This window comes from Osmia bicornis, chromosome 7 (genome assembly GCF_907164935.1).
Source record: "Osmia bicornis bicornis chromosome 7, iOsmBic2.1, whole genome shotgun sequence".
Lineage (NCBI taxonomy): Eukaryota > Metazoa > Arthropoda > Insecta > Hymenoptera > Megachilidae > Osmia > Osmia bicornis.
Window position 1 is genome coordinate 5,021,345 of NC_060222.1, and position 27,555 is coordinate 5,048,899.

The following is a 27,555-nucleotide window of genomic DNA, read 5'->3' on the forward strand; positions in this document are numbered from 1 at the left end:
AAACCGATTAAAGTTGGTTTCAGAGCTGGATGTATTACCGTTTTCGAGATATCGTGGTTAGGTTAGGTTAAATTCCGTGTATGCGCAGTATCGAATAGCGCATGCGCAGTTTTGAATAGCGCATGCGCAGTATCGAATAGCACATACGTAGTCCCAAAATTGTACAAAAATTTCTTACCACGATATCTCAAAAACGGTAAGACATCCAGCTCTGAAACCAATTTTAATCGGTTTCTGGTAATCAATTTAGGCTATATACCGAACCTGAGTTCTCAATTTTGGTGGGGCCATTCGGAAACTTATCCAAAATTGTTTTTGCATATCGATGAAAATTATTGTAAAAAATGATTTTCACGCAATGTTGAATAAAAACACGCGATCTAAACGATGCTCGCGATAACGGTCTGAAATTGATGAACTTCACGCTCGCACACGAGCCTAAAGATCGAAGATTGCGCGAAAATAATGAATATATTTCCACCATGCAACTCTCCTTCGCCTGACTTAACGCCCTCGTATAAGGTAGCAACAAATTTAAATCACTAGTTTACAAAGTTTAGACGTCCGACGCTGGCAATCTTCCTGGGATCCTATTTCGCTCGAGGCTCGTTCAATCTTCGCCGCGATTCTCCCGGATTGTTCGCTTTAAAGATTTACATCCACAACCCCCGAAGTTCCACCAACCCTTTTTCTAAATTATCCATCGAATCTACTACTTTTTGATCGTTCAACTTAGTCCTCGTCGAGGTAAGAATTAACACGACCTTTGTTTTTCTTTAATTTCAGATCGCTTTACGGAGCAGAGTTATCGATGCTGCAAGTACAAGCTTCGTGGAAACGGAACGTTTTGAGTGGAATTTAACTTGCAGTGGAAAGAGGAGGTCGAAAAGCGGGCGAGGAAGAGAGGAAAAAGAAAAGCGAAGGAACTAGTCTCACCGCGGGCCAGAGAACCGGGAAGCATCGTTTTGCATAACGAAGTTACCAAGCGATTCGTCGACGCTGCCTTGGATTGCCTACGAAACAGCTCGAAAACCGTGGCTGCACTGATTGAAAATATTTCTACAACGTAGCTTCCGGTGACGACGCTAAGGTAACATCCGAATGCAATTTTGCGCTGCTGAAAAACGTATGGAATATTTTCTCGCAGAATATAGGGAAGATTGTAACTTTTATATGTAAAAGTCGCAGGGGTTGATTCCAGGGCCGGTCCTGAGATCTCGGGGGTCCGAGGCGAGCTCCGAAAAAGGGTCCCTCAAAAGTAGCTCAAATAAAATTTATAAAATTGACATTAAAGCTTGTATAACTAATTTAGATTTGCATTCACATCGATTAATATTCAAGTAAATATAATTCTTAGACGCAAAATTATCTTATGGGGGCCTTGGACCTTGGGGGGCCCTAGGCGGCTGCCTAGTCTGCCTAGGCCCACGGCCGGCCCTGTAAATATTTCCTCAAATAAAATTTATAAAATTAACATTAAAGCTTGTATAACTAATTTAGATTTGCATTCACATCGATTAATATTCAAGTAAATATAATTCTTGGACGCAAAATCGTCTTATGGGGGCCCTGGACCTTGGGGGGCCCTGAGCGGCCGCCTAGTCTGCCTAGACCCAGGGCCGGCCCTGGTTGATTCTCACCTTAAATGATGTTCTTTCTTCTTAAATGCAGCACTTGCTGTGGTGAGCTCGAGCCGTGGCCAAAGTCGCTTTCCACGGTTATGGTGCTGGCGTCGCTGCGAGTGGCCGCCAGCAAATGCTGTCATGCTCTTGCCATGCCAGCCGGCGGCCAAGAAGAGGCCGCTGGCCACGAGGTCCTTGAGAAAATCAACCAGTTACCTGGTACTGATCGTCGTCGTCCTCCTGCTGATCGGCCGCGAGGAATCCCGTGCCGCCACGCAAATCCGCTACGCTTCGCGCATCGTCGAGACCAAGAGCGGACAGATACGAGGGATCCTTCAGGTATGTATCGATTTTCTTTCTCTTCGTTGCACGACCACCTACGAGAACCGACCACCAACCTCCGGATGCCGAATATTGATTTTAGAAGGTGCTCTTTGTTTTTGAACCGTCCAAGATGAATGGCTCGGGCTTCACTTGTATCGCGTTATTTAGGGGATCTGCTTTTGATTATAGTTGCGCTTTTATAAGTGTAATAATACTGTTTTAGAAAGCTCTCCATCCGAAAATGTCAGGCGCAATAAAACACCTTGATTTTTCCAACCCCTTTTATTGCCGATGTCGTTTTGCGCCTAGGTCGCCTCGAGAAGTGAGCATACCTGAAAAGGTAGACTCTTCTGATCCTCTCACTAGTGGACCCAAAAGGAAGTGTCGCAAGAATAGAATGAAGAAGTCGACATCCCATTTCTGTCATCGATTACTTGACGGAGGTAGTCCCTGCAGCGGAGACGGCTGTGTGCGTGAAAATGTGTTAAGAAAATATTCTGTTTTCCGCAGCGTTTAAATGGAACTCTTCTGCTCATTGCACACCTTTTCACGCACACCTCCGTCAAGTAAGCGATGACAGAAATAGGATGTCGACTTCTTCATTCTATTATTGCGGCACTTCCTTTTGGGTCCACTATTGAGAGGATCACCCTGTATAAGTATTGGCGACGTTTTATCTTTAGTTTAGTTAGATATAATCGGTTAAGGAAAGACAGTACGTCCTGGCTTTTCATTTTTAATTAAATTACATTTTTCACTTAAGATTATCTTAGCAACCTCAGCAATCCTCAGCAATAAAATTTAACGTTCAATTGTTTGATAACAAAAATTCTGCAATTTACATCGAATGAAATAATTCAATTGATACGATACTTATGCTAATTGGTGATAATTGTTAGCTATACGTTTCTTTCAACTCTAAACGAGTTGAATAAGTTGTTCTTTCCTGCAAAAAATAAAGTCGAAGAAAGTTTCGAAGCGTAAGACGCTTGGAAATTGGACTGATCATTCGAGTACTTTCAATCAAACGGTTTTAATTCGTTCAAAGCTGTATTTCTTGACAAAACACTGCTAAGAACGTTTTCCTTACAAAAGTAAACTTGAAGGTAGAAAAAGAAGCAAGTTGAAATTCTTTGGAAGATCTCCCTCTCTTTTTCCTTAAGTTGAAAGTTTTCAGAATAAACTTACCTTTTAAGCTCGACCTGTTAATATAAACGCATCGCAGGATGAAAAAATTACTTTTTATTTTCATCGAACTTTCGATAACTCCTCCGGGGGGAAAGTGATCGTGTCTGAAGTGGAAAACGCGTGTCCAATCGGATAAATAATTCCCGATAGGATATAAGTGTCGTTAGGTTAAACTGGGAAATCTTCACCGGGATATTCATGGAATATTTCAGTATATCGATTCTTCCCGTTTTAACCATAGCAAGGCTATCGAACTCGAATGGTTGCTAGGTAGGAGATGGGTTTGAATATCCGATGCATTGGAAATATGAATCGGAGCAAGCGAGAATGGCTGTCCGAAAAAATTTCACCGATACGAACGTCTTAGTTGCCGATCAATTGTCATTCAATGGACGTTTCCATTCAAGGATTTTGGCCCGATACTAGAAACAGGCTCGAAGAAGCGGAGTAGCTTGGAATAGAGACCGAAATTGACCCTTGAAACTATTCCCTTATCTAGATTTCTTAGAGTATCTTAGAAAATATTCTATATTTAATGGAATTTTGATTCGATTATTTCAATTTGAAAATTCATACTTTTACGATTATATCGCATACTCTATTCCAAGCTACTTAAAAAATCTCCCACCTGTTGTCGAACAACCTGTATATCGTTGCGAACGATTTGGAAACGAAATATCGGTGTCGCATTTGAGAAACGTCAATCAAGCGGTAAAAACGGCGCGATTCTGACGTTTACTGCGACAATCGGCCAGCCAGGTGGTAGACGTGAATTGCGTTTAATAGATATTCATATCGACAAGGGGGAAGGATCGATGGGCGTTGAATGATTTTACAGGCAATCCAGTATCGTGACGGAAACCGGACAGCCAATTTCGTTCTCGCGAAAGTATCCGCGAGTTATCGAGCAGCTTTCGATCGATCTTTTATCCGGCTACTTCTGCAAATTTAAAAGGCTGCCTTCCACGATCCGGCGACGTGTTAAAGCATTACCATTTCTGAATTTCAAATCGTCCCTTTAAAGCGAACCGACGCGAACGAAACATTCGGCTTTAACGCGATATCTTTCTCTACGCTTGCGATAAACAAATTCGATTTTTCTATCGTTTTGAAATTTAAAGAAAGTACAAACGAAATCGGCGAGTAGTACGAGAAGATTTGCACGAGTTGTCGCGAAACAAGTCGTTCGTGTGGCCGTTCCGGACGAACTACGCTCCCGTAATTTACAGGGCGTTTTTAGCCTGGCCAGTCCCGCTGGATGGATGGATAACGAGAAAAGTTTTTCGCCTGGGACGGCGAAAAGGGTTTTCGCCTCTACATTACGCTGTAACACGACGCGACTCGTTTCTCCTGCGGCTGCTGGTCCGCTCCATTTCGCGCGATTCACTGTTACACGCCGCAGGGACAAAAGGAACACACGGCTGTGCCGATCGTTTCACAACATTGATTGCCTTCCTCTCCAAACAAAGATCTTTTTCGCACGGTACAATCTAAAAAGTTTCTTTAAAGAGGGGAAATAACAGTGAGGATGAAAAATATTAAAAGCTTACGTGATCAGCAATGTACACTGCTGTTCATAAGTCACTCTTTAAAATTGGACCAAGTGACTTGATGTTTTTTTGAGAAGTTATACAAATTAGCTTTTGTCGTTTTAAAAAATTACAGTTTGTTGAAATCGTGAAAAAGAATAGTGAAGGGTAATTTTTCATCTTTTTATGAGAGTCTATAATGAAAATTTAAAATATAGAAGTTACAAGTAATTAAAGTTTCCGAAAATTGCGATTTTTCATCTAAGAACATAACTCATGTTTTTAGATGAAAAGTGACGTTTTTCAGAAATTTTAATTAATTATAACTTTTAAACACGTTGACCGGTCTCGATGAAATTTTCAGTATACACATAACTTGTTTGAATCTATGAAAGAGATATTTTAAATTTTCATTACAGTCTCAAATAAGAAAGTTAAAAAATCGCCTTTTACTATTTATTTCCCGATTTCGATAAATTGTGATTTTTTAAAACGACAAAAGCACATATCTTAATAAATTAATTTGTATAGCTTCTCAAGAAACCTCAAGTCATTTGGTTCAATTTTAAAAAGACTATTCTGTTTTAAAGAGTGTCCGGTGACTTATGGACGGCAGTGCATGTAAATTAAAATAATTTTGAAAGATGTATTTAGCGAGCTGGCCAGTTTCGCGACCACGTACAGTCGCAAATATTTGCGCGATGTTTGCGACGCGAACATTTCATTATCCTAGCGACGTGGAACGCTAAAGAAATGCGAATGCTCGCGGAGTGAAAAGATGAAATTGCATGCATCTAGCAGGGGGTTAGAGCTCATAACGCATTCGCAGACGCTCGACTAGTCCCTCGTTTAAAAATTAAACGGCCCGATCTGGGCCACGACGATAAATAAATCGGCTGGAAAATCCGAGGGGCTAGTTCTTAGTTTATGGAAAAGCTACGTTTTTCTCGCCACGCTTCGCTGCCAGCAATTTTCCGCTAATGCTCTCTTGAAAGAAAGAAAAATCGTGCACCCTGTTGTACCGTGAAATTACACACTCTTCTTCAGAGCATAGCAGCGTTCAAAAGTTTCCTATTATAAATTTCATTTTTTTTTTATTAACGATTCAAGGATACAAGAATAAAACATACTACATCCTAGTCGAACCTTGCGTCAAATACCCAATTCCAACCGTGGAACCAATAAAATCCGCATCAAACTATCTTTCCCCAGGATCTCCCATAAAAGTTCACCCCGAAGCACGGAGGAGACCTGCTTTCATAAAATAACGAACAGCTTCCGATCCCTCCATAACTTGGTCGTTATTCCATGACGCACGAGTTGTAGGAACGTCTGGCGATATTTCTCGTCGGAAAATTCGACAGACATTTTCATTTTCCACGGCCGTTTACCGGCCTATAAAGTCCATGCTAGCCGACAGCTGTCGCGATTCCCTGTGTCGCGGACAATTGGCATGTAAACTGCTAAACATTTTATCATGCGCCATTGTTGGCGTGTGCTGCTCGAACCCGGCCAAAGCGTATACAATGTCCATCGTAGCGAGGCCGACGTAATGTCATCGTTCCGTAATTATGGTGGCATTACCGAGAGCGGCCATTATTATTGCCAGATTGCACGCGCGTCCACCAACCAAGCCGGCTGTTTGACCGGCGGACTAGCGTAACCGTAATTACCCTGTGATTAAGGTAACGCGATCGTCCGATGAAAAGCGTAATTAGAACGAAAGTTATGGAAAATCTGGTAAGAACAATCAAGGAACGAGCCTTTGAATCAACCCGAACGTCGGCTTCTACGTCGAGGACATTGATGGAGCAAGGATTTTCTAGGGGTTGGGCCAGGATCATTAAATTTCTTAACAGTGCCAATTCACATTTTCTAGGAAAAGGCTTCGTTGATCGCAAAATATGTTTATGCAACTATTAATTCGCTATGATTTTGTGAAAAATACGAGTCGGTAGTAAAACGCGGGCTCGAGGACGAGAGGAAAGAGAAAATTGAAGATAATCGCCGAGCGGTATCAACAGAAATATTGAAGAGAAATCAATCGTACGGCAGCCAGGGAAATCGAGGGTCTCGCGGGGATAAATAAACGCGTCAACAGGCTTGCTTCATAGGCATTTTCACGAACACGACCGTTGACCGTCAACGATGTCGACAGGTGAAGGTCGTTAATTTTTAACGGCCTCGAAAGCACGTGAACGAACCGGATTAAATCACCAGAGAGAACGATTTTTAAATATTTTTCTCCCTCGCTCTCCAATTTCCCTGTCCCGAGATTGCTGTACCACAGTTCCTGTCATAATCATCGTTTTTATCGTTGGAAAAAAGAATTGAAAAATTACCAAAATATATTCCGATATTATCTCCACTCTGGGACAAAGAAGAAGAAAAAAAAAAGAATTCTTTTCAGTAGAAAGTAGGGAGTGCTATAATTATAGAGGGTTCAAGGGGGTGGAAATAAGGCCAGAGGGTCGAGGATTTTTCCGCATCTTGGCTTGCTCTCTTTATTATTCCCTGGGTAACATCACAGGCCCTCCCGTTAATGGGAATTCGTGATTTTGAACTCGATGCAGCTCCATCGTCGTTCTCGAATCAGGGGCAGAGGGAGAAGGGTCTTTTCCGTGCGGCACCCGGCAGCTGCAATTAACGTCGACGCGTACCAAACGAGATTTATTAGCTCTCACCGTATAATTGCTTCGAAGAAAGCCTGGCGAATGGCAGTGTTTTCTTTTTCTGCGCAATTACGTCTAACGAAAGCAATTATCGAGTTTCGTTAGCAGCTGGTGTCGCTGTGAAAACGTTTCCGTTTCGTGCCAGTTTATACCCCTTTGATTGATCGCCAATAGAAATAAGCGCGTGAGAAAGCGCGTACGTGTGAATAAAAAAATTTCGAACCTTTTTAGTTCCATTTCGATTGATTGTTCATCGGATCGAATTTCTCGTAAAGCAGAGATAATCGAAACGCAGAAGGTAATTAGGTAATTAGTTCCCGGTAACACGAACATCCGTGCCACGTTTGTGTACATAAAACACAGGATTTACATCTAACTCAATGTTCCCGGCAGAGATATTGCCGTCAGAGAGCTTCCTATCAGAGGCTCTGCACGCCAATTGAAGTAACGAGGTACTTTTGTCGCTATTAGCATACCGAAATTCATGATGCTAATTGAAAACGACATAAATTCGGGAATTTGACGATTTTAGTGATCACCCTCCTCTCCAGTCATTAATTTATCAATCTACACTGATCACTTCTATACATAACTGAGCAGGACTTTAGCCAGAATTTTAGAATTTAATTATTCTGATTGACGATCGTTTCGAAATTCAATAACTAATTTGAATTTTATCAGATAAAATAATCTGATTTAATGTAATAGCAAATAGTAAGGTCTCTAAAATCAAATTCATTTGAAATACCCTGTAAATTAAAAATCTTGATATTTAATTGCTGGATTTTAATTGGAACCCAGGGTTATAGCGATTTCATTGGGGCTTTTATTCTGTGTTTCAGGAGTTGAACAGCAGACACCTAGATCCCGTGGAAGTGTTTCGAGGTATCCCGTACGCGGCACCTCCCGTAGGAGATTTACGTTTTCGACCACCGATCTCGCCGATCCCCTGGGACGGTATCAAGCTGGCGGATTCGTTCGGAGCTGTTTGCCCGCAGCACTTTCCCGACATTCGCAATGACACAGTTGCTTTACTGCAAATGCCCCTCGACAGGTACCAACAGCTGAAGCGTTTGTACATGTTCCTGACCAATCAGAGCGAGGACTGCCTGTTTCTGAACCTGTACATACCCGGCAGTGGTAAGAACAATGAAACTTTTTTTTTATACGACTCTCTTTTTTCTTCTTTATTTTCGTTCTGGGTATAGTTGGAGCATTTTTGGTTGAAATGAGAACGATGACTATTGTTTTAATGCTAAGATAGAAGAAATTTTAGGAAAATATGAATACTATGTTTTTTTATATTTTTAAATCTTTTCTTTTTTTTTGACATCACGTTCAATTAGTGTAACAAGATCGATCATTTTTCAAACAAGATAATGAAAAATATCGTCCGTCTTTTATTTTAGCAAACGTCACTCGTGTGATTTTGATCGAAAGCCTGGTAAAATGAACCGTAGACTTTTCAGCGATGTCTCTCCTCGTAAATTCGATTCCAATGTTGATTCGAATGATATACGAGCCGGGCTCTTACTTTCGCGATAATATCCGGCATAAAGGTACTAATTGCTTCGGGACTAATTACTTGAGGAAGTAAGTTGTTCCGTAATACCATAGTGTTCCATAAACAGACGATAGGTAGCTGGCTCAAAATTTCCTGGCCGTGTATTATAAACCTGTGCTAATTAATTAGAAGCATCGTGCCGAAGTATCTTCCCTTCTGGATATAAAGATGAAGTTCGTACGCTTAATTGATCGCTTAATAGATGATGAGGTAAACGCGAAACAAAATAATGAATACCATTTCACTCTGTAATAATTGTTTTTTTTTTATGAATAATTCATACGACGAACGAGTTTCAAATCGTAAAAAAGATTTTAAAAATATACGACTTTTACACAATTTGCCTCTCTATCACACCATGTAAGATTTTCAGAGCCTCTGGATTTATCACCTGTACTTTCCTTATTTCTTAATCCATAGCTGTTGCATTCCACACAGTTATTGTTCTAAGGAATGCTTTATTAATAAAGCTTATTACGATGATATCGTTCAAATATCAACAGTTATGAGTCACGGATAACGAGAAACGCAACGCTGACGCTATAGAAATAGTTCTACAAACTGGTGGGGATGACTGCGACTCGATTGAACAGGATAAAATGCATGGTTTATCAAGTTTTATCAGCGCCTGTCTTGGGAACGGTTTCTGAATCTTCTTTGATTTATATGTACCATTCGTACTATCGTTTATAATAATTCTGTTATATCATAAAACCATTTTATTGTGATCACATTTGTATATAAATTATTGTTTGGTTTTGTTGGCGTCGTACTAACCTGTCAAAGTACACTAAATACACTTTCTTCACACAATTGTATTTTTCAAACCGATTTGAACGTTTATATTCACACGTATTTTTATACAAAGTGATGTCACAAATGTATATGTATATACAGATCTTTCTAAAAGGTACTTATAATGTATTTTCACAAATATATTACACACCAAAGAGGAAATAATTTCTTTGCAACACGACAGTAAGTGTTTCTCAGAAGATATTATTTTTAATTTTGTCATATTAAATTAACTTTATTATTATAATACTGATATAAATAATGGAGGCTGTGAATGTATCTACACAGCAGTCTAGTTCTTATCAAAAACATAAAAAGTTTTTATTACGTTCATACGCATCAAAAGAGGAGTTTGTAAGAGAATATAAAAAGCTGTACAATGAAAAAGCAAAAACTGAAGAACTTTTTCTAATGCTTTTCATTGAACTTGAAAAAGCAATATCAGCAGGTGACATTGATAGTTTAAAAAAGTTAAACTATTTAATTGATCATATAAGCGAGATAGAAGATCAAACAGCTTTACAAGATTACTACAACAATACTAACAATCCTATTAAAAACACTAACTTAGTTATTTTAGCTTGTAAGAAAAATAAGCAGGAGATACTAAAATATCTACTTGATAATAAAATTCTAACTAACTTATGTATAAATAATGAAGAAAGCGTTATACTACCTGATTATAAAGACGAAGCAAGCCATAATGCATTTTACTATGCCATACGTTCAGGTAACGTTGAGCTCCTTGATACACTAATTCACAAATGGCCAGGTAATTATTTTACCTCTCATTCCGAGGAGTTGGATGAAATTCTTTCAAGAGCTTATGAAGAATTAAAGCTAAAAAATATAGCATTGTCTGACAAAATAGAAGTTTTTGTTGAAAGTAAATTAATAAACCTCCGTTTCTTCTCTAACACTTCCAAACAGGGTAAAAGTTATAGGGGTGATCTTAATAATATTAAAGAACGCATTGAATTAATACTTCAGAACATTAGCTTGTTAAAAACAGAGTATATAGATGCAGAAAAAGTAGATACAAAGTTTTTATTCATAGCAAAATTTATTGCACAAAATATTCATATACTGAAACAGCAATTGAAATCAACCTATAATATAATACCTTGGGAAGAAATAGAGTTTTGTTTAATCTGCTTTGTTTCTTCTTACATTAAACAACAAGAAATTAATCTGTTTTATTTTGCGATATTGGATAAAAGGAAAATACTAAACCAATTAGAAAATTTTGGAAAGAAACTTGAAGAAGTGAAGAATAACATAAACACAATGGATATTAGTAAATTTTCGGATCTTCCAAAATTAAAGCGGCAGATAGTTGTTACAAGTATTATTAGCAATTCTCCTGAATTTGAAGAGTTGTATACTGATTACCAACAAATTAGAGATATGTATTCTTTAGACAAAATGAATGATTATGTACAGTTGGCATTAGCAATTGATCCTACAGGAAGGGAAGGACAATTAATTATTACAAGAGTCTTGCAAGTTATTGGTGAATATTTCAAAAACACACTGGAATCTCCTAAATTATCTGATACTACGAGTGAATTTTTTCTGCTGTCATTACCAAAGTACACAAGAGAAGTCGTCATAGACTTACGTAATTCATTTTCGCACGCTCATTCACTCTCCAAGAGAACAGAGATTGAGAAGAATACAGATGTTAATTTTTTTATTGGTATTCAAAATGATATCAGAAAAGTTGGTGAGGTGGTTACTAATATTTTTTACGGCAATAAAATTAAAATGATCAGAATACTTTTGCAAAAACTTATTGATAGTCAAAATGTAGATGAGATAAAAGGGATTATTGGAGAACTTAGCACTATCAAGTTTGATAAAATGCTTCGAGAGAACTATAATATAACGGAACTCGAGAAACTTCAGGAATTGATTAAAAAATTAAGCGATACTGTAATAAAATCCAATTATGAGAAACACCTGTTTGATGAAATTAATAACATAATAGATCTTATAAACAGTGAATCAACAAGAAAGAGAACTGATTATGTTACAGGATTCTTAACTTTACAGAGTTTAAGTGTTACCTGTAGTGATACTGAGATTAATCACAATATAGTTAGAGGAATTAAATTCTTTGCTAATAAAATACTACAGTATATTACTCCTCAAATAAAATCTCGCAGTCTTAAAGAAGTTGCAGAACTGGTTATAAAAATCGCTCATAGTGTTAAATCAAGAATACAAGATGAAATGTACATTTCAGAAATATACAGAATAATCTACAAAATTGTTGGCATCATTGAATTTGAAATAAATGATATCAAATGGATTGAGTCATTAAGAGAAAAATTACATGTAAAAGGTACTTTCATACCTATGTATAAACAAACACGGACGGACAATAAAATATCAGAAATACAGCATAATAATCAGCTTGAACTGAAGTTATCTGAATTGAAAAACATCATAAATACTAATGCATTGAATGATCAATTAATTGATAAATCCCTTTCCTATAAACAGAATGAAAAACTACAAGTAGTAATAAAGATGCTTGTGCTGGATATAATGTCAATTTTAGGCAGTTCAAAAAATTACTTAGAAGATGATCTATTTTTCTTAGATTATAATACTCCACTATTAACTGGAAAATGTTTGCGTAACTACTTAGCACATGACAATGCTTTAGTTCACATATTATTACTTGATCCTTCTATATCAGTTATTCTAAATGCTAGAAAATTAACTACAGAAAATATACTCAAGAAGAAGAAAAAAATTGGTCAGTTGATGAAAGAAGATATCTCCAAATTAAAGGATAAATATGGTCATTGTCTAGCTATAGTTACTAATCAGAAACGGATGTTTGTTGCATTAGAAGAAGGAAATCTGGAAAACTTAAAGGATTGTATCAGAAAAGGAGCCGACATTCATGCTAGAGACAATAATATGTGGACCACAATACATTTTGCTGCCAAAGGACCCAGTCTTGAAGTTGTAAAGTTTATTCTTAATCAGAATGTAAGTCTTAATGTGAAGAATATTAATGGTCAAAGCCCACTGCACATTGCAGCTTTATATGGAAGGGCAAATATTGTAAAATTTTTTGTAGAGAAAACAGAGTTATGTATCGATGATCGCGATAATAATGAAAAAACTCCACTGCATATAGCAGCTGAAAATGGTAACAAAAATACTGTTGAAATTCTACTAATGAATGGTGCTAATATTAACACTCAAGATATAATTAGCTATCCACCTTTACTTTCTGCAGTACGGAATAATCATATTGATGTTGTTAAACTTCTTCTGAAAAAGGAAGTAGATGTTGATTTTACAGAGGCTATGGGTGGTTTTTCTCCGCTTCATGTAGCTGCAGAGTTTGGCCACCAAGAGATAGTTGATTTTTTACTTAAAAAAGGGACAAATGTTAATGCAAGAAACGATAGAGGAGGAATTCCATTACATACGGCAGCTCTAAATGGTCATTTGGAGGTGGTAAATACTCTGATTTTAAACGGTGCTGATGTTAATGCTAGAGTTCTAGATGGTTGTACACCATTACATTATGCAATAGAGAATGGTCACGTGGAGATAGCTAACATTTTATTAAATCATGGAGCAAATGCAAATGTTTCTGATAAAACTTATAACAATACACCTTTGCACTATGCAGCAATGGATGGACACGAGAGAATTGTTGAGGCTCTACTAGAAAATAATGCTAATACTAACATTACCACTGTTGAAGGTTTTACTCCACTGCATCTTGCAGTGCAAAATGGTCATTTAGAAATAGTTACTACTCTTCTCAAACACAGTACCAATATTAATGTTACTGCTAAACGTAAAGAGACGCTATTGCACTATGCAGCAGAAAAGGGTTATAGAGAAATTGCTGAACTCTTGATAAAAAACGGAGCAGAAGTTAATACAATACTTGATACTGGTCTCACTCCATTACATTTAGCTGCTTTGAGAGGCCACAAAGATGTTATAGACCTTCTAATAGAAAATAAAGCTAAAGTTAACATTCAAAATATTAATGGTTGCACACCATTACACGCAGCCATTGAAAACGGTAACAAAGATATTTGTGATCTTTTGATAAAAAATAAAGCTAAAGTAAATGCAAAAAACAATTGCGGTGTTACGCCATTGCATACAGCTGCCGCTAAAGGTGACAAAAATATTATTGATCTTTTAATAAAAAATAAAGCTGAAGTCAATGCTAAAGGTGATGATGGTACTACGCCATTGAATGTAGCTGCTATGTATGGGCATGAAGATAATGTTATTCTTCTAATAAAAAATGGAGCTATAGTTAATAATAAAGGTATCCTTGGTTTTACACCATTACATTCAGCTATTATGGGAGAAAACAAACACGTTGTTAATCTTCTAATAGAAAATAATGCTGAAATTAACGCTATGGGTGCTGGAGATAATACTCCATTACATGTAGCTGTAGAAATACAAAATAAAGAACTCGTTGAGATTTTGATAAGGAATGGGGCCAACGTTAATGCCAAAAATGGAAATAATATGACACCATTGTGTTGTGCAATTAAACAGAATTCCAAAGACATCGTTAAAGTTCTGATCGTAAATGGAGCTGATGTTAATATAAACGAGGGTGAACCCTTATCGTTGGCAGTTTTTGCTGGTTATAAAGATATTACAACAGTTTTATTGCAAAACAATGCTCGTATTGACATAAAATTTTCACAATCTATGTCAGCGTTACATGTAGCTGCCAAAAGAGGTCACACAGAAATAGCGAATACCTTAATCGCAAATGGAGCCGATGTTAATGTTACTGCTGACACGAGCCATACACCATTGCATTTGGCTGCAGATGGGTGTCATAAGGAAATGGTTGAGCTTTTATTATCAAAAGGAGCTAATGTTAATGCTCAATCTATGGATGGTACACCATTACATCTAGCAGTGACCAAAGATGAAAATGTGGATGTTGTTAGAGTACTATTAAAGAATGGAGCAGATGTCAGTATTAGAGATCCAAAAAATAGAAGGGCTTTAGAGCAAGCAGTTGCATATAAACAGTTAGAATGCGTAAAAGCATTACTATTGCACAACAAGAAAATAAATGTAAATGCTAAATGTAATGATGACTGGACAATATTACATATTGCTGCACAGGCAGGTAATTTAGAAATGGTAAAATACCTAATAAATGAAGGGTGTGATGTTAATGCTAGGAACGCTGCTGGTTCAAAACCCATACACATTGCGGCCAGAGAAGGTTTTAAAGATATCGTTAAATTTTTCCTTAGTAAAAACTGTAGTATGGATGATCTTGGTGCAGCCAATCAAACATTATTACATTATGCTGCGATGAAGGGTCAGGTGGAATCTGTAAAGCACTTGATAGCAGAAGGTGCTGATATTAACGTTCAAGATCGTACTGGATTAAGTCCTCTGCATATTGCTGCTAACAATGGTTATGAAAAAGTTGTTGAAATTTTATTAGAGAATGGCGCAGTTTATAATACTGTTGATAAATTTTCCAGAACACCAAGAGAAATGACTAATAGCCAAAAAGTCATTGTTCAATTATCATCAACTGAGAAATTATTCGAGGCTGTAAAACGTAATAACTCATCAGAAGTTGAGAAGTGCATCAAAATGGGAGCGTTTGTTAATGCCAAACATGTTGGAGCAAAAGGCTATCAGGGAACACCATTACATTTTGCCGCATGGAAAGGATATGACGAAATAATAAATATTCTGTTGAAAAATAAAGCTAATCCTAATGCAACTGGCAACAAGGCGTTTACTCCCCTGCACTATGCTGCAAAGTTTTCTCATTCAAAAATTGTCATGATTTTGCTGTCTAATGGTGCGATATATAATGCTATTTCAGACGATGAAAAAACACCATTCCATTTTGCTGCAGATAAAAATATAAATGATTTACTGAAATTAGTGGGTGAATCATTTAGAAATGTTAGAAATGGTAACTCCAAAGTTATTTACGAGCTTAATAAGATAAAGAATATTGATAAAATAAAAGCAATAATGAGTGCTCGTGATCGGGAAAAGCAAAGTCTAATAGTTGCTGCAATGCACAGTAATTTTCCAAAAATCGAACAATTGAAACTAATAGGTCAAGGCGACATATCCACTCAGATTGTTGCAGCTTCACTGTTCTCAAACCAGGAAAATTACAACAAGGCCCTCATGTTCTTCACAAGTGCGTTAGAAAGAAGAACGGAAATACTAGGACCATATAATCCTGCCACTTTAGAGATTCAGACAAACATAGCCAAAGTACTGTATAAACAAGGAGCTTTGCAAGTAGCTGTCGAGTTGCTGGACGAGATTTATCAGAAACAGAAAGAAGCATTAGGATTATACCACAAGGATACTTTAAATACAAGAAGCACATATGCGTTAATACTTCACAGACAAGGGAAAGATGATGAAGCTTTAGTTATTTATCAAGAAATATATAAAAAACAGAAGGAATTATTAGGACCAAGACACCAAGATACTTTGAACACTCAGTTTCACATGGCGTTGGTGTTAGACAAACAAGAAAAATACGAAGAAGCATTAGAGATGAACAAGGATGTTTTCCAAAAGAGGAAAGAGATATTTGGTGCAAATCACCACGCTACTATTTGTGCCCAAAATAATATAGCAATGGTGTTAGGTAACCAAGACAAATGCGAGGAAGCCTTAAAAATGTACGAAATAGTATTAGAGAAGAAGAGAACTGTTTTGGGTATCCATCACTCCGATACCCTGAGAACATTATTTAATATGGCTGGGTTACTTTTGAAGCAGAAAAAATATGACGAATCATTGAAGGCTCATCAAGAACTTCTCGATATTCAGAAAACCATTTTCGGTGAAAGTCATCCAGATACCTTGAACACTCAATACAATCTAGCAAATACGTATTTTGGTCAGGGTAAATTTATTAGCGCACTTAAAATTTACAGCGAATGCTTAGAGAAAAGAAGCGCTGTTTTTGGACCAACTGATCCCACTGTTTCGATTATTAAACTAAAAATAGAGGTAATTAACCATAGATTTAAGATGGAAGGTAGCGGAGCAGCGGAGATGATCGGGTATTTGCAAAGAGAAATCAACATTGCTGCCAGTAAAGGCGATGTACAGACTATTCGGAATCTGTTAAGAAATGGAGTCGATGTCAACGATAAAGACGTTGATGGAAGAACCCCATTACATTATGCGGTTGGTAATGGATACGCTGATGTCGTGAAAATCTTATTAGAAAACGGGGCCGATGTTACTCAAGTTACTAACAAAGGTAACACACCGTTACACACAGCTACCTCAAAAAGTTACAAGGAGATGGTCGAACTTTTGTTAAAGCATGTAAGTCGTGATAAATTGAATGGCTTTATAAATGCTAAAACAACAACAAGCGGCACTGCCTCGCTTCACATTGCTGCTAAGAATGGTTCACTAGATATTGTCAAATCTCTACTTACATATGGAGCAAGTTATAACATTAAAAACAAGGAAGGTAAAGCACCGATTGACGTTTCCAACAACCAAGATATTAATAGCCTGTTCAGACTGATTGAAAAATTATTTAAAGACACTAAGAATGGTAATGTTAAGGTTATTGAGAATATACAAGCCTTGAAACCCGATGAATTTTTAGCTGTAACAAATGCTCGTAACAATCTTGGATCCACACTGTTGCAAGTTGCAATATTTAATAAGAGGGAGTATATTTCTTCTAAATTATTAAAATTAATGGGAAACTAAGATACAGAAACGACAATATAAAACAAAGAAAAATACATTTTATTTACTTTTATATTATATACTCTATACGTAAGATAAATGATAAATATATTTTTATTTTGTAAATAGAATATTTTATTTTTTGTAAGCAAGTAATTTTGTGTTTTTGTTTTTTAAAATAAAGACTACAGTTTAATTTCCTGCGGTTCAACAGTTTATTAGATCCATTCGATTAGTCTTTATTGTTTTATATTCTTTATAATTTGAAAGGAAAATTGTGTAATTTGAATGGAGTTATGGAAACAATTGTACGCTCTTTTTATGCCAGTTAGAAGCATCGTGCCGGAGTATCTTCCATTCTGGATATAAAGATGAAGTTCGTATGCTTAATTGATCGCTTGCTTAATAGATGATACCGTAAACGCAAAACAAAATAATAAATACCATTTCACTCTGTAATAATTGTCTTTTTTTTATGAATAATTCATACGACGAACGAGTTTCAAATTGTACAAAAGAAGATGTAAAAAATATACAGGGTGTCCCGGAACTCGCATAACTCCCGAAAATGGGAGGTTGCTGGGGTGATTCTGAACAACTTCTTTCTTTCCCAAAATGTTGGTTGAAGCTTCGTTTTTGAATTATTAACAAAAAACACTGGCCAATCAGAGCGAGCATAGAGCGCGCGCTGAACCACGAGAGCGTTGGCTCTCAACCGCGCTCGATCGTGGTCGTGAACAAACGCATTGGCATAGCTTGGGTATATAGGGAAACGTGCGACTAATTCCGCATTGTTGTTAATTTAAGATGATGTAACATTTGTCGCACGCTTCTCTCGATACCCACGTTGTGACAATACGTTTTTTTGCGATCACGACCGAGCGTGGTTGAGAACCAACGCTTTCGTGGTTGAGCGCGCGTTCTACATGCGCTCTCATTGGCCAATGTTTTTCGTTAATAATTCAAAAATGAAACTTCAACCAAGATTTTGGTAAAGGAAAAAGTTGTTCAGTATCACCCCAGCAACCCCTTATTTCCGAGTGTTACGAGAGTTATGAGACACCCTGTACCTACTTTCACACATTTTGTCTCTATTCACATCATGTAAGGTTTTAAGATCCTGTGTATTTACCACCTGTACTTTCCTTATTTCCTAATCCATAGCTGTTGCGTTCCACAGTTATCGTTCTAAGAAATGCTTTATTAATAAAGCTTATTTCGATGATATCGTTCAAATATCAACAGTTATGAGACATGGATAACGTGAAACGCAACGTTGGCGCTATAGAAACTGTTCTACGAACTGGTGGGGATAACTGCGACTCGATTGAACAGGACAAAATGCGTCGTTTATCCCAGGACTGTTTTGAATTTTTACCGGCTTCTGTTTAGTAACGGTTTCTGAGTGTTCTTTGTTTCATATGTACCATTCGTACTGTTGTTTATAATAATTCTGTTATATCATAAAACCAGTTTATTGTGATCACATTTGTGTATGAAATATTGTTTGATTTTGTTGTGTAGATTTGAACTTTTATATTCACACAATTCTTATTTTTATACAAGGTGATTTCACAAATGTTTACAGATCATTCTAGAAGGTCCTTTTGAAAGGCTTCTATAACGTATTTTCACAAATATATTACACACCAAAGAGTAAATAATTTCTTTGCAACACCAAAATAAGTGTGTCTCGGAAGATATTATTTTTAATTTTGTCGTATTAAATTAAGTTTATTATTATAATACTGATATAAATAATGGAGGCTGCGAATGTATCTAAACAGCAGTCTAATTCTTGTCAAGAACATAAAAAGTTTTTATTACGTTCATTCGCATCAAAAGAGGAGTTTGTAAGAGAATATAAAAAGCTATACAATGAAAAAGCAAAAACTGAAGAACTTTTTCTAAAGCTTTTCATTGAACTTGAAAAAGCAATATCGGCAGGTGACATTGATAGTTTAAAAAAGTTAAACCATTTCATTGATTATATAAGGAAGATAGAAGATCAAACAGCTTTACAAGATTACTACAATAATACTAATAATCCTATTAAAAACACTAACTTAGTTATTTTAGCTTGTAAGAAAAATAAGCAGGAGATACTAAAATATCTATTTGATAATAAAATTCTAACTAACTTATCTATAAATAATGAAGAAAGCGTTATACTACCTGATTATGAAGACGAAGCAAACCATAATGCATTTTACTATGCCATACGTTCAGGTAACGTCGAGCTCCTTGATACACTAATTCACAAATGGCCAGGTAATTATTTTACCTCTCATTTGGAGGAATTGGATGAAATTCTATCAAGAGCTTATGAAGAATTAAAGCTAAAAAATATACCATTGTTGGACAAAATAGAAGTTTTTGTTGAAAGTAAATTAATAAACCTCCGTTTCTTCTCTAACACTTCCAAACAGGGTAAAAGTTATAGGGGTGATCTTAATAATATTAAAGAACGCATTGAATTAATACTTCAGAACATTAGCTTGTTAAAAACAGAGTATATAGATGCAGAAAAAGTAGATACAAAGTTTTTATTCATAGCAAAATTTATTGCACAAAATATTCATATACTGAAACAGCAGTTGAAATCAACCTATAATATAATACCTTGGGAGGAAATAGAATTCTGTTTAGTCTGCTTTGTTTCTTCTTACATTAAGCAACAAGAAATTAATCTGTTTTATTTTGCTATATTGAATAAAAGAAAAATACTAAACCAATTACAAAATTTTGGAAAGAAACTTGAGGAAGTGAAGAATAACATAAACACAATGGATATTAGTAAAATTTCAGAACTTCCAAAATTAAAGCGGGAAATAGTTGTTGCAAGTATTATTAACAATTCTCCTGAATTTGAAGAGTTGTATACTGATTACCAGCAAATTAGGGATATGTATTCTTTAGATAAAATAAATAATTATGTACAGTTGGCATTATCAATTGATCCTGCAACAAGGGAAGGACAAATAATTATCACAAGAGTCTTGCAAGTTATCGGTGAATATTTACAAAACACTCTGGAATCGCCTAAATTATCCAATACTATGAGTGCACTGTTTCTACTGTCATTACCAAAGTATACAAGAGAAGTCGTTATAGACTTACATAATTCATTTGCGCACGCTTATTCACTCTCTAAGAGAACAGAGATTGAGAAGAATACAGATGTTAATTTTTGTATTGATATTCAAATTGATATCAGAGAAATCGGTGAGGTGGTTACTAATATTTTTTTCGGCAATAAAGTTAAAGTGATCAGAATACTATTGCAAAACATTATTGATAGTGAAAATGTAGATGAGATAAAAGAAATTATTGGAGAACTTAGTAATATCGAGTTTGATACAATGATTCGAGAGAACTATAATATAATGGAACTCGAGGAACTTGAGGAATTAATTGAAGAATTAAGCGATACTGTAATGCAAACAAATTATGAAGAAGAACTATTTGATGAAATTAATAACATACTACATCTTACAAACACTGAATCAACAAGCAAGAAGACTGATTATGTTGTAGGATTCGCAACTTTACGGAGTTTTGCTTTTATCTATAATAATACTGAGATTAATCACAATTTTGTTAGAGTATATAAATTGTTTGCTAATAAAATACTACAGAGTATTACTTCTAAAATAAATTCGCGTAGTCTTAAAGAAATTGCTGAACTGGTTATAAAAATCGCTCATTGTGTTAAGTTAAGAATGCAAGATGAAATGTACATTACAGAAATATACGGAATAATTTTCAAAATTGTTGGTATCATTGAATTTGAAATAAATGATATCAAATGGATTGAGTCATTAAGAGAAAAATTACATGTAAAAGGTTCTTTCATACCTATGTATAAACAAAACCGAACGGACAATAAAATATCAGAAATAGAGCATAATAATCAGCTTGAACTGAAGTTATCTGAATTGCAAAACATCTTAAACACTAATGCATTGAATGATCAATTAAATGATAAACTTTCTTTCTATAAACAGAATAAAAAACTACAAGAAGTAGTAAAGATGCTTGTGCTGGATATAATGTCAATTTTAGGCAGTTCAAAAAATTACTTAGAGGATGATCTATTTTTCTTAGATTATAATACTCCTCTATTAACTGGAAAATGTTTGCGTAACTACTTGGCACATGACGATGCTTTAGTTCACATATTATCAATTGATCCTTCTATATCAGTTATTTTAAATGCTAGAAAATTAACTACAGAAAATATACTCAAGAAGAAGAAAAAAATTGGCAAGCTGATGAAAGAAGATATCACTAAATTAAAGGATAAATATAGTCACTGTCTATCTATAGTTACTAATCAGAAACGGATGTTTGTTGCATTAGAAGAAGGAAATCTGGAAAACTTAAAGGATTGTATCAAAAAAGGAGCGGACATTCATGCTAGAGATAATAATATGTGGACCACAATACATTTTGCTGCCAAAGGACCCAGTCTTGAAGTTGTAAAGTTTATTCTTAATCAGAATCTAAGTCTTAAAGTGAAGAATATTAATGGTCAAAGCCCACTGCACATTGCTGCTTTATATGGTAGGGCAAATATTGTAAAATTTTTTGTAGAGAAAACAGAGTTATGTATCGATGATCGCGATAATAATGAAAAAACTCCACTGCATATTGCAGCTGAAAATGGTAACAAGAATATTGTTGAAATTCTACTAATGAATGGTGCTAATATTATCACTCAAGATCGAATTAGTTTCCCACCTTTACTCTCTGCAGTAACGAATAATCATATTGATGTTGTTAAAGTTCTTCTGAAAGAGGAAGTAGATGTTGATTTTACAAAGGCTATGGTTAGTTGTACTTTACTACATATAGCTGCAGAGTGTGGCCACCTAGAGATAGTTGAGTTCTTACTTAAAAAGGGGGCAAATGTTAATGCAAAAAGCGATAAAAGAGGAACCCCATTACATACGGCAGCACTACATGGTCATTTGGAGGTGGTAAATACTCTGATTTTAAATGGGGCTGATGTTAATGTTAGAGTTCTAGATGGTTCTACACCATTACATTATGCAATAGAGAATGATTACGAGAAAATAGCTAATATTTTATTAAAACATGGAGCTAATGCTAATGTTTCTGATAAAACTTACAACAATACACCTTTGCACTATGCAGCAAAACATGGAAATGAGAGAATTGTTAAAGCTCTACTAGATAATAATGCCAATCCTAACGTTGCCACTGTTGAAGGTTTCACTCCACTACATCTTGCAGTACAAAATGGTCATTTAGAAATAGTTATCACTCTTCTCAAATACAGTATCAATATTAATGTTACAGTTGAACATAAAGAGACGCTATTGCATTATGCAGCAGAAAAGGGTTATAAGGAAATTGCTGAACTCTTAATAAAAAACGGAGCAGAAGTTAATGCACAAGATAATAGTGGTATCACTCCATTACATTTAGCTGCTTTGAGAGGCCACAAAGATGTTATAGACCTTCTAATAAAAAATAAAGCTAAAGTTAATATTAAAGATATTACGAATTGCACGCCATTATACGTAGCCGCTAAAAACGGTAACAAAGATATTTGTGATCTTTTGATAAAAAATAAATCTGAAGTAAATGCTAAAAACTATTGCGGTATTACACCATTACATGCAGCTGCTACTAAAGGTGACAAAAATATTATTGATCTTTTAATAAAAAATAAAGCTAAAGTCAATGTTAAATGTGATGATGGTACTACGCCATTGAATATAGCTGCTATGCATGGGCATGCAGATAATGTTATTCTTCTAATAAAAAGTGGAGCTAAAGTTAATAATAGAGGTATCCTAGGTTTTACACCATTACAATCAGCTGTTGTGGGAGGCTACAAAGATGTTGTTAATCTTCTAATAAAATCTTATGCTAAAGTTAATGCTACATGTATTGCCGGCAATACTCCATTACATTTAGCTGTAGAAATAGAAAATAAAGAACTCGTTGAAATCTTGATAAGGAATGGGGCCAATGTTAATGCCAAAAATGGAGATAATATGACACCATTGTGTTGTGCTATTAAAGAAAATTGCAAAGAAATCGTTGAAGTTCTGATCGCAAATGGAGCTGATGTTAATGTAAACGAGGGTCAACCTTTATCGTTGGCAGTTTCTGTTGGCGATGAAGATGTTATAAATGTTTTGTTGCAAAACAACGCTCATATTGACATAAAATTTCGTCAAACTATGTCAGCGTTACACAGGGCTGCTGAAAGTGGTCACACAGAAATAGCGAATGCCTTAATCGAACAAGGAGCTGATGTTAATGTTACTACTGCAAAAAGCATTACACCATTGCATTTGGCTGCAACTGGGTGTCATAAGGAAATGGTTGAGCTTTTATTATCAAAGGGGGCTAATGTTAATGCTAAATCTGTGGATGGTACACCATTACATTTAGCAGTGACCAAAGATGAAAATGTAGATGTTGTTAGAGAACTATTAAAGAATGGAGCAGATGTCAGTATTAAAGACTCCAAAAATAGAACGGCTTTAGAGCAAGCAGTTGCACATCAACAGTTAGAATGTGTAAAAGCGTTACTGTTGCACAAGAAAATAAATATTAATGCTAAATGTATTGATGATTGGACAGTATTACATATTGCTGCACAGGCAGGTAATTTAGAAATGATAAAATACCTAATAAATGAAGGGTGTGATATTAATGCTAGGAACACTGTTGGTTCGAAACCCATACACATTGCGGCCAGAGAAGGTTTTGAAGATATCGTTAAATTTTTCCTTAGTAATGGCTGTAGTATCCATGATCTTGGTATAGACAATCAAACATTATTACATTATGCTGCGGGGAAGGGTCGAATAGAAGTTGTAAAGTACTTGATAGCAGAAGGTGCTGATATAAACGTTCAAGATCGTAATGGACTGAGTCCTCTGCATCTTGCTGCTTACTATGATCAAGAAGAAGTTGTTGAAATTTTATTAAAGAATGGCGCAGTTCATAATACTCCTGATAAATTACACAAAACACCAATAGACGTGACTAATAGCGATATTGTCATTTTCCAATTATTATCAACTGCGAAATTATTCGAGGCTGTAAAACGTAATAACTCATCAGAAGTTGAGAAGTGCATCAGAATGGGAGCGTTTGTTAATGCCAAACATGCTGGAGCAAAAGGCTATCAGGGAACACCATTACATTATGCCGCATGGAAAGGATATGACAAAATAATAAATATTCTGTTGGAAAATAAAGCTAATCCTAATGTAACTGGTAACAAGGCGTTTACTCCCCTGCACTATGCTGCAAAGTTTTCTCATTCAAAAATTGTCATGATATTGTTGTCTAATGGTGCGATATATAATGCTATTTCTGACGATGAAAAAACACCATTCCATTTTGCTGCAGATAAAAACATAAATGATCTACTTAAATTAGTGGATGAATCATTTAAAAATGTTAGAAATGGCAACTCCAAAGTTATTTACGAGCTTAATAAGATAAAGAATATTGATAAAATAAAAGCAATAATGAATGCTCGTGATCGGGAAAAGCAAAGTCTAATAGTTGCTGCAATGCACAGTAATTTTCCAAAAATCGAACAATTGAAACTAATAGGTCAAGGCGACATATCCATTCAGATTGATACAGCTTTACTGTTCTTAAACCAGGAAAATTACGACATGGCATTAAGGTTGTTCACAAACGCGATAGAAACAAGAAAAGAAATACTAGGAGCATATAATCCTGCCACTTTAGAGATTCTGACATATATAGCCAAAATACTGTATAAACAAGGAGCTTTTGAAGTAGCTGTCGAGTTGCTGGACGAGATTTATCAGAAACAGAAAGAAACATTAGGATCATACCACAAGGATACTTTAAATACAAGAAGCTCATGTGCGTTAATAATTCACAGACAAGGGAAAGATGATGAAGCTTTAGATATTTATCAAGAAGTATATGAAAAACAGAAGGAATTATTAGGACCAAGACACGAAGATACTTTGACCACTCAGTTTCACATGGCGATGGTGTTGGACAAACAAGAAAAATACGAAGAAGCATTAGAGATGAATAAGGATGTTTTTCAAAAGAGGAAAGAGATATTTGGTGCAAATCACCACGCTACTATTTGTGCCCAAAATAATATAGCAATGGTGTTAGGTAACCAAGGCAAATACGATGAAGCCTTAAAGATGTACGAAATAGTGCTTGAGAAGAAGAGAACTGTTTTAGGTATCCATCACTCCGATACCCTGAGAACATTATTTAATATGGCTGGGTTACTTTTGAAGCAGAAAAAATATGACGAATCATTGAAGGCTCATCAAGAACTTCTCGATATCCAGAAACCCATTTTCGGTGAAAATCATCCAGATACCTTGAACACTCAATACAATCTAGCAAATACATATTTTTGTCTGGGTAAATATATTAGCGCACATAAAATTTACAGCGAATGTTTGTGGAAAAGAAGCGCTGTTTTTGGACCAACTCATCCCACTGTTTTGAATATTATCCAACAAATAAGGATGATTAACCTTAGATTTCAAATTGGAGGTAGCGGAGCAGCGGAAATCACCGAGTATTTGCAAAAAGAAATCAACATTGCTGCCAGTAAAGGCGATGTACAGACTATTCGGAATATGTTAAGAAATGGAGCCGATGTCAACGATAAAGACGTTGATGGAAGAACCCCATTGCATTATGCTGTTAGTAATGGATACGCTGATGTCGTGAAATTCTTATTAGAAAACGGAGCCGATGTTACTCAAGTTACTAACAAAGGTAACACACCGTTACACACAGCTACTTCGAAAAATTACAAGGAGATGGTCGAACTTTTGTTAGAGCATGTAACTCCTGATAAATTGAATGACTTTATAAATGCTAAAACAACAGCAAGCGGCACTGCGTCGCTTCACATTGCTGCTAAGAATGGTTCACTAGATATTGTCAAATCTCTACTTGCACATGGTGCAAGTTATAACATTAAAAACAAGGAAGGTAAAGCACCGATTGACGTTTCCAACAACGAGGATATTAATAGCCTGATCAGACTGATTGAAAAATTATTTAAAGACACCAAGAATGGTAATATTAAAGTTATTGAGACTATAGAAGCCTTGCAACCTGATGATTTTTTAGCTGCAACAAATGCTCGTAACCATCTTGGATCTACACTGTTGCAAGTTGCAATATTTAAGAAAAGGAAGTATATTACTTCTAAATTATTAAAACTTATGGAAAACTAAGATGCAGAAACGACAACATTAAAGAAAGAAAAAGTATTACTCTACTACTTGTTATATATTTAAAAAAAAAGTATTACTCTATTACGTATTATATTCTGTTACTCTATTACTCTATATTATATACTCTATTATGTAAGATAAATGATTAATATATTTTTTTAAAAAGACTATTTTTATTTTTGTACGCAAGTAATTTTCTATTTTTGTATTTAAAATAAAGGCTACATTTTAATTTTCTGCGGTTTGTCAGTTTATTATATCCATTCGATTACTCTTTATTGTTTTTCTCTAATCATAAAACAATCTTTGACAACAACGACAGGAGTATCTAGATGCAAATGTCGAGTTCGGGATTAAGAACTTTACTACTGTGGTAATCCGAACGTCACTCGAGTAATAAGATTTATGTTTTACGTAATAGGATTTAAATCCTTGCTGACAAGATGAATGATGGCATAACTTGAAAGGAAAATTGTGTAATTTGAATGTAGTTACTAATGGAATTGCACGCTGTTTTTATTATTTCTTTTCATATAATCCGTGTATTGAAGTTTCCAAGTGATTTAAAGTGTAAGCGAAGACAATTCCTAACTACTGTAAAGGGAAATAATTAATAAATATCTAACTGATCTAATCTTTCAATAAAAAATCCTCATTCTTTTGGATAAAATGTTAAAGAAAATTTCCTCTCCAATAATTTTTTATATCTAGCAAGCCAGGTTGCTTTACTCGAGTAAATATATTTATTCAGTGTCTGATCAGACGTTGACCTCTTCTACTGATTCCTAAACAGCACCAATGGAGTTTAGCAAAATGTGTTTGAACCTTATCAATGACAAGTAAATATACTCTTCTGTTGATTAAACGAATAAACCG

The 27,555-nt window shown here is 35.5% G+C and overlaps 3 protein-coding genes across 4 annotated transcripts in view; all 3 read left to right on the plus strand.

The window, feature by feature from the left end:
- The window catches only part of LOC114876957 (neuroligin-1-like), a 99,444-nt gene extending 89,732 nt beyond the window's left edge, over positions 1-9,712 (plus strand). The window contains exons 5-8 of the mRNA XM_029188957.2: positions 787-1,090; positions 1,672-1,961; positions 8,178-8,475; positions 9,403-9,712. Of these exons, the coding sequence (XP_029044790.1) occupies positions 1,764-1,961; positions 8,178-8,475; positions 9,403-9,419 (513 nt within the window). The 5' untranslated portion in view covers positions 787-1,090; positions 1,672-1,763 and the 3' untranslated portion in view covers positions 9,420-9,712. The remainder of the gene's footprint in view (positions 1-786; positions 1,091-1,671; positions 1,962-8,177; positions 8,476-9,402) is intronic.
- Positions 9,501-27,555, plus strand: part of LOC114876954 (neuroligin-1-like) — a 31,966-nt gene continuing 13,911 nt past the window's right edge. Inside the window, exons 1-2 of one of the 2 annotated variants that reach the window (XM_046286486.1) lie at positions 9,501-9,877; positions 27,431-27,518. In XM_046286486.1, the coding sequence (XP_046142442.1) occupies positions 27,512-27,518 (7 nt within the window). In that variant the 5' untranslated portion in view covers positions 9,501-9,877; positions 27,431-27,511. The remainder of the gene's footprint in view (positions 9,878-27,430; positions 27,519-27,555) is intronic. The other variant, XM_029188953.2, reaches the window with a different exon arrangement.
- LOC114876953 lies at positions 9,870-27,431 on the plus strand. The gene is made up of 2 exons (XM_029188950.2): positions 9,870-17,444; positions 19,187-27,431. Exons 1-2 carry the CDS (start codon positions 9,956-9,958, stop codon positions 26,677-26,679), a joined length of 14,982 nt encoding a protein of 4,993 aa, XP_029044783.2. The 5' UTR covers positions 9,870-9,955; the 3' UTR covers positions 26,680-27,431.